The sequence below is a fragment of the Coregonus lavaretus genome, assembly GCF_964263955.1.
Source record: "Coregonus lavaretus genome assembly, chromosome: 29".
Classification (NCBI taxonomy): Eukaryota; Metazoa; Chordata; class Actinopteri; order Salmoniformes; family Salmonidae; genus Coregonus; species Coregonus lavaretus.
This window is the reverse complement of record NC_140016.1, coordinates 22,843,958-22,852,076: the sequence shown is the minus strand read 5'-3', so window position 1 is coordinate 22,852,076 and position 8,119 is coordinate 22,843,958. Positions and strand designations below refer to the sequence as shown.

The window sequence follows — 8,119 nt, the reverse complement described above, 5'->3', positions numbered from 1 at the left end:
GTGGGAACTCCTTCAAGACTGTTGGAAAAGCATTCCACGTGAAGCTGGTTGAGAGAATGCCAAGAGTGTGCAAAGCTGTCATCAAGGCAAAGGGTGGCTACTTTGAAGAATCTAAAATATATTTTGATTTGTTAACACTTTTTTGGTTACTACATGATTCCATATGTGTTATTTCATAGTTTTGATGTCTTCACTATTATTCTACAATGTAGAAAATAGTAAAAATAAAGAAAAACCCTTGAATGAGTAGGTGTGTCCAAACTTTTGACTGGTACTGTATATAAAAATGTAAACGCAACATGCAACAATTTTTAAGATTTTACTGAGTTACAGTTCATAGAAGGAAATCAGTCAATTTAAATAAAATCATTAGGCCCTAATTTATGGATTTAACATGACTGGGCAGGGGCGCAGCCATGGAAGGGCATAGGCCCACCCACTGGGGAGCCTGGCCTAGCCAATCAGAATGAGTTATTCCCCACAAAAGGGCTTTATTACAGACAGAAATACTCCTTAGCACACAATTCTCTAAAACAACGTTGGAGGCAGCTTATGGTAGAGAAATTAACATTACATTCTCTGGCAACAGCTCTGTTGGACATTCCTGCAGTCAACATGCCAATTGCACGCTGCCTCAAAACTTGAGACATCTCTGGCATTGTGTTGTGTGACAAAACGGCACATTTTAAAAGTGGCCTTTTATTGTCCCCAGCACAAGGTGCACCTGTGTAATGATCATGCCGTTTAATCAGCTTCTTGATATGCCACACCTGTCAGGTGGATGAATTATCTTGGCAAAGGAGAAATGCTCACTAACAGGGATGTAAACAAATTTGTGCCCAACATTTTTGAGAAATAAGCTTTTTGTGCTTATGGAACATTTCTGGGATCTTTTATTTCAGCTCATGAAACATGGGACCAACACTTAACATGTTGCGTTTATATTTTTGTTCAGTATAACTACAGTCTACAGAAGCTGAAACATATTCCAAAGAAAATTTAAATCATGTATTGACCCAGAATTTCCATATCGGTGGATCCCTAACTAAAATCTCGGACTGCCCTGTGCCTTGGGCCTCCAAATCACTAAGTCCGCCCCTGTCTGTTAAAAGGTCTGATCTGGCCATGTTCTATTTTAACCAGTTGAAGACAGGCTGATTAGGTATTAGATGCTTGTGGAAGGGGTATATTTTCAACTCGAAATGAGAGGAAAAACAGTAATGGATGTACACTGAGTATACAAAACATTAAGAACACCTGCTCTTTCCATGACATAGACTGACCAGGTGAATCCAGGTGAAAGCTTATTGATGTCACTTGTTAAATCCACTTCAATCAGGGTAGATGAAGGGGAGGAGACAGGTTAAAGAAGGATTTTTACGCCTTGAGACAATTGAAACATGGTTTGTGTATGTGTGCCATTCAGAGGGTGAATGGCAAGACAAAATAGGAAGGTGTTCCTAATGTTTGGTATACTCCGTGTACTGAGTGTAGATACAGTATATTGCAAATCTCATGCTGATTATTTATGATGAACAGAACAAATTGCAAATATATATAATTTGATACACTATATATACCAAAGTATGTGGACACCCCTTCAAATTAGTGGATTCGGCTGAGTGGTTGCTGACAGGTGTATAAAATCGAGCACACAGCCACGCAATCTCCATAGACAAACATTGGCAGTAGAATGGCCTTACTGAAGAGCTCAGTGACTTTCAACGTGGCACGGTCATAGGATGCCACCTTTCTAACAAGTCAGTTCGTCAAATTTCTGCCCTGCTAGAGCTGCCCCGGTCAACTGTAAGTGCTGTTATTGTGAAGTGGAAACGTCTAGGAGCAACAACGGCTCAGCTGCGAAGTGGAAGGCCACACAAGCTCACAGAACGGGACCGCCGAGTGCTAAAGCGCAAAGTGCTTAAATATCGTCTGTCCTCGGTTGCAACACTCACTACCAAGTTCAAAACTGCCTCTGGAACCAAAGTCAGCACAATAACTGTTCATTGGGAGCTTCATGAAATGGGTTTCCATGGCCGAGCAGCCGCACACAAGCCTAAGATCACCATGCGCAATGCAAAAAGTCGGCTAGAGTGGTGTAAAGCTCGCCGCCATTGGACACTGGAGCAGTGGAAACGCGTTCTCTGGAGTGATGAATCACGCTTCACCATCTGACAGTCCGACGGACAAATCTGGGTTTGGCGGATGCCAGGAGAACGCTACCTGCCCCAATGCATAGTGCCAACTGTAAAGTTTGGTGGAGGAGGAATAATGGTCTGGGGCTGTTTTTAATGGTTTGGGTTAGGCCCGTTAGTTCCAGTGAAGGAACATTTTAACGCTACAGCATACAATTGACATCCTAGACGATTCTTTGCTTCTAACTTTGTGGCAACAGTTTGGGGAAGGCCCTTTCCTGTTTCAGCATGACAATGCCACCGTGCACAAAGCGAGGACCATACAGAAATGGTTTGTTGAGATTGGTGTGGAAGAACTTGACTGGCCTGCACAGATCCCTGACCTGAACCCCATCGAACCCCTTTGGAATTAATTGGAACGCGGACTGCGAGCCAGGCCTAATCGCCCAACATCAGTGCCCGACCTCACTAATGCTCTTGTGGCTGATTGGAAGCAAGTCCCCGCCGCAATGTTCCAACCTCTAGTGGAAAGCCTTCCCAGAAGAGTGGAGGCTGTTATAGCAGCAAAGGGGGACCAACTCCATATTCATGCCCATGATTTTGGAATGAGATGTTCGACGAGCAAGTGTCCACATACTTTTGGTCATTTAGTGTATATTAAATCTGTTTTAGAAGACTTGCTGTATTGTTCATATTTGCTATTGTCTTGATATGGTTGTTATGTTGTCTGGACGTGTGATTCAGCTTGTCGTTCACGAATGACGACACTAGTCAGCACACTGTAATAAGGCTGACATAGGTAGGAGTAGGATTGTGCTCTGGCATCAAAACTAACACCACATCCTGTTCAGACAGAGATTAAGGCAGACAGTAAGCAGGCTCCAAAATAAAAGACCAACAAAAGGAGAAGAAAACATCTCCTTTTGTGTCGCAATTAATATTATGACTTCATAATCATGTATCCAATCCATGGAATGTTTATCAAAAAGCTTTCGTGACTTAGGCTTCTCATTCTCGCGAGGGACTCCGGTATCTCACAGCTTCTTGAATGATGTTCATCTATATTAAACACGGAGGTAAGACCAAAGTCATATTATGAATTCAACTAGTTTCACATTTTATGTTTGCAGTATTAGAAATTGTATTTAAAATAATTTCCTTATTTCTATCCTACCTTTGCAGACAATGATCAGTTTCTGGCCAACACCAACTGCCCTGTGGTTCTCCTGCTGCAGTACATGAGAGCTAAGATGGGCCTGCTGGAGACGGGTGGGAGTTCAGAGGGGGGGTCATCAGGGAGGGTGGGATGGAGGCCTGGAGGGTGATGATGACAGTTTCCTGATTGAAATGCTGCTGTGCCAATGGTCCCTAAGGCCATTGCTCTTACAGGCAAGGGGGGGCTTGAGTCTATCCCAAGTTTAGTGCCACTGTTGTAACTAAGGCAGGGAATGTGGATGGAGAGTGCTGATGTGAGAATCATGGATGTGGTTTGGGGTGCCGAAACGTGTGTGTGGGGGTTCACCGGAGGCTGGCGTTAAATATTTCACACTGCTCAACTCCAATGGTGTCTGCTTACACCTGCTGGGTCCTGCTACACTCACCACTGCTTTAGAGCAAGGCCCAGAGCAAGCTTCCTGCAATAATGATGCTAGCATTACCACTCTCATTAGCACTGACATTAATGGGGCTTGCTGATGAGTGGGTGTGACCATCGCAAGGCTATCAGCTGTAAATCACACACTCAGCCATCTCTAATGGACACCAAGCATGTTATATTCAACCAGTCTTGGTTCTCTCTTCAGATGGATATATGTCTTAAATGTGTCTATGTGCATGTGTGTTTCAGAGCTGGTGGATCTGTGTGATGACCACGGGGCTCTGAAGCTTCTCTTTCTGTCCCAGCAGCCTCAGGAGAGTGCCAGCCGACTACTTTCTCCCCGCTGCTCCCTCACATTCTGCATTGTTAATCGTGAGTTCTATGAAAGTAGAACCACTAGAGTGGACAAGGCCTCTATGAAACTATTTATAATTGCAGAAAAAGGAGTTTCTATCTATACATGGCTCTTCTTTGTTTTGAAGTATTTGTTTATCTTATCAGGTAACCCAAAGGATGGTGCCTATGTTTCCATTACCCCCTTAGTGGCCAACCCAGACCCTGCACTTCTGGGTAACTATAAACTCTGCTTGTTAATTATGTGTGTGCATTTGCATAAAGTAGTTCATGTGTATCTTCTGTAGGATATACACTGCTCAAAAAAATAAAGGGAACACTTAAACAACACATCCTAGATCTGAATGAATGAAATAATCTTATTAAATACTTTTTTCTTTACATAGTTGAATGTGCTGACAACAAAATCACACAAAAATTATCAATGGAAATCAAATTTATCAACCCATGGAGGTCTGGATTTGGAGTCACCCTCAAAATTAAAGTGGAAAACCACACTACAGGCTGATCCAACTTTGATGTAATGTCCTTAAAACAAGTCAAAATGAGGCTCAGTAGTGTGTGTGGCCTCCACGGGCCTGTATGACCTCCCTACAACGCCTGGGCATGCTCCTGATGAGGTCGCGGATGGTCTCCTGAGGGATCTCCTCCCAGACCTGGACTAAAGCATCCGCCAACTCCTGGACAGTCTGTGGTGCAACGTGACATTGGTGGATGGAGCGAGACATGATGTCCCAGATGTGCTCAATTGGATTCAGGTCTGGGGAACGGGCGGGCCAGTCCATAGCATCAATGCCATCCTCTTGCAGGAACTGCTGACACACTCCAGCCACATGAGGTCTAGCATTGTCTTGCATTAGGAGGAACCCAGGGCCAACCGCACCAGCATATGGTCTCACAAGGGGTCTGAGGATCTCATCTCGGTACCTAATGGCAGTCAGGCTACCTCTGGCGAGCACATGGAGGGCTGTGCGGCCCCCCAAAGAAATGTCACCCCACACCATGACTGACCCACCGCCAAACCGGTCATGCTGGAGGATGTTGCAGGCAGCAGAACGTTCTCCACGGCGTCTCCAGACTCTGTCACGTCTGTCTCATGTGCTCAGTGTGAACCTGCTTTCATCTGTGAAGAGCACAGGGCGCCAGTGGCGAATTTGCCAATCTTGGTGTTCTCTGGCAAATGCCAAACGTCCTGCACGGTGTTGGGCTGTAAGCACAACCCCCACCTGTGGACGTCGGGCCCTCATACCACCCTCATGGAGTCTGTTTCTGACCGTTTGAGCAGACACATGCACATTTGTGGCCTGCTGGAGGTCATTTTGCAGGGCTCTGGTAGTGCTCCTCCTGCTCCTCCTTGCACAAAGGCGGAGGAAGCAGTCCTGCTGCTGGGTTGTTGCCCTCCTACGGCCTCCTCCACGTCTCCTGATGTACTGGCCTGTCTCCTGTAGCGCCTCCATGCTCTGGACACTACGCTGACAGACACAGCAAACCTTCTTGCCACAGCTCGCATTGATGTGCCATCCTGGATGAGCTGCACTACCTGAGCCACTTGTGTGGGTTGTCGACTCCGTCTCATGCTACCACTAGAGTGAAAGCCCCGCCAGCATTCAAAAGTGACCAAAACATCAGCCAGGAAGCATAGGAACTGAGAAGTGGTCTGTGGTCACCACCTGCAAAACCAGTCCTTTATTGGGGGTGTCTTGCTAATTGCCTATAATTTCCACCTGTTGTCTATTCCATTTGCACAACAGCATGTGAAATGTATTGTCAATCAGTGTTGCTTCCTAAGTGGACAGTTTGATTTCACAGAAGTGTGATTGACTTGGAGTTACATTGTGTTGTTTAAGTGTTCCCTTTATTATTTTGAGCAGTGTATTTGTTTACCCTAGGTCTTAGTGTGTGTCTATATGTTGTACCTGTTTGTTTGTGTTTTAGAGAGCCTGCAGACTCAGACTGACAGCCTGGAGAGGGCTCGTCTCAGACAGCTCCGCTCTCAGAAGGACCGCAGAGCCAAAGAGGCGCCCACTCAGACTCAACCCGTGAGTGTGTGTGCATGTGTGTCTATGTGCTCCATCAATTACTTGGGCATATAGAAGTTTAAAACAAAAATATAAGTCTTAGAAGTGTTTTTATTTTATTTTTGTACCCAACTTTTGTGCTGTATCCCAAAGGCTAAGAGCCGTGGCCGTGCGGTACATATGGACGCCCCTGACGACGAACCCTCCAATCGCCGGACTGGAGGCAGGAGGAGCAGGAACTGAGAGAACCTATCAATTTTACAATCATTTATGTACACATAATGGTGGAAATATGATCAAGTGGACCCTGAGTCTATGTAAGTCTAAGCTAGCCAATAGTCAACAATGTTGAATAATACAGTCGTCGTGAACCCTTCGTGGAACTCTTGATCAACACGACAATCCTGGGATTCTTGTGTTTTCACAATCATACCTAACCAGACCCTGTTATACACTGGATTGTGTAGGGTACATTTCTGGGTTTGATCCTCTTGGTGTACCCCCATTCAGACCAAAGGTAAGTCCTGGGTCTGTATTGCATTGTGGAAGATGCAATGATCATTATCAATGATTTACAGAGAACAAGGTTGTTGTACCAAATATGACCAGAAGGGAGAGATAAGATTCAACAGGTCCAGTGAAGTATTTTTTGTTTGTTTGTTTGTTTGTTTAAGCAAGTGTTGTGAGTGCCTATGATGGTGCTGCTAATGTGAATAAATATTCACATTCTTGTCTTTACAGACTTGTCTGGATTAACAATGTTTTTGATCTGTAGTGGGTGCTATAAAAAGCCCTATTATTCATATATACATATATTCTAGAAATCGTATGACTATAGATAGAAATAGAAATCTCTTATCCAATTGTTACACTTCCACGTCTAATACGCTTTAAGTTCTGAAAGGAAGAGAGTTTTAAGATGGTCCCTTGAAATTAAGTGATGTCACTTTCTGCTTCTGTGATTGGTGGGTATGAATACCTGTTTGTTACCAAGCTTTAATCAGTTGGGAAAATTGGATGAAAATAACTTAATTGGGGAAAATATATTTAGAATGGGTGTGAAATCATAACTGAAGCTCTGACATCAGTGTTTATTTTCCAATAGTGAGAGTTTCTTTTTGTCTCTTAATCTTTCTTTTCTTTTCGTCGAGTTGTTATTGCAATAATTATGTGTCTTGCAATATGATCAACATGCACATTTTGCTTTTTGAGGCTTTATCAGATTAATTTTCTTCTTGAAATTCATTCATCTTGACCAGTGAGTGAACTTTAAATTAGGGGTGGTATGTTCAGACTAACTGACTGAGGGACTGAGTGGTGTGACAGTGGGCTAACTAACTGAAATGTCTTACAGTGGGCTGACTGACAGAGGGACTGACTGAGTGGTGTGACAGTGGGCTAACTGACTGAGGGACTGACTGAGCTGTCTTACAGCGGGCTGACTGACTGAGGGACTGAGTTGTGTGACAGTGTGCCAGTCCCTCTGCTAAAGGTTTATTTAGCCACCTCTGGTGGGTGGCTTGGCACTGTGAAACAGGAAGTCGTGGGTGAAATGCCAGCAGGTGGTTCCTCCCAGTGTTTGTGGTTTACCATATCTTCTAAGTTATGTACAGGCCTGGATCAGATGGTTTCAACGGCTCCATAGTGTACGTGCCTGGTAACATTTGGCACATTGTTGTTCGTGGGGTGACTGCCTGGGGGATTTTGAGGAAGAGTTACCAGAGTGTGGAGGGTAGCATTACTGCACAGCGGCAGAAGATTATGAAATAACTTGTTCTCTTGCTGCTGGTAGATGGCTATGAGCCAGAGTTTGATTAGTAAAAGATTACTAACTTCCTTCCCTAGAATCACTGGATTCATTTGTTCATGTATGTCTGTGAAAAGCCCATTAACGGCAAGGAACAAAGTCCTTGATTTTGCTTCACCACAGCACCCATTTTGTTGAAGTGCCATCTTTTTCAACTATTTATTCCTAAACTGAAACAAACACCTCAAGAAAGGGAAGAAGGATGCAT

General features: G+C 44.3%; 1 protein-coding gene across 1 annotated transcript; it reads left to right on the top strand.

Annotated features, from left to right (window-relative positions):
* Window positions 1-3,479: 3,479 nt before the first annotated feature.
* On the top strand, window positions 3,480-6,744 carry LOC311104760 (uncharacterized protein CXorf65 homolog). Its single transcript, XM_084146658.1, has 4 exons — window positions 3,480-4,104; window positions 4,234-4,302; window positions 6,022-6,125; window positions 6,258-6,744. The coding sequence occupies exons 1-4, from the start codon at window positions 3,903-3,905 to the stop codon at window positions 6,345-6,347; spliced, it is 465 nt and encodes a 154-aa protein (XP_084002784.1). The 5' UTR covers window positions 3,480-3,902; the 3' UTR covers window positions 6,348-6,744.
* Window positions 6,745-8,119: the final 1,375 nt, after the last annotated feature.

Coding starts and splice junctions, on each gene's coding strand:
- LOC311104760 (XM_084146658.1), top strand. CDS start 3,903: ATGTTATATTCAACCAGTCTTGGTTCTCTCTTCAGATGGATATATGTC. Junction 4,303..6,021: donor CCCAGACCCTGCACTTCTGG/GTAACTATAAAC, acceptor TTTGTGTTTTAG/AGAGCCTGCAGACTCAGACT. Junction 6,126..6,257: donor CGCCCACTCAGACTCAACCC/GTGAGTGTGTGT, acceptor TGTATCCCAAAG/GCTAAGAGCCGTGGCCGTGC.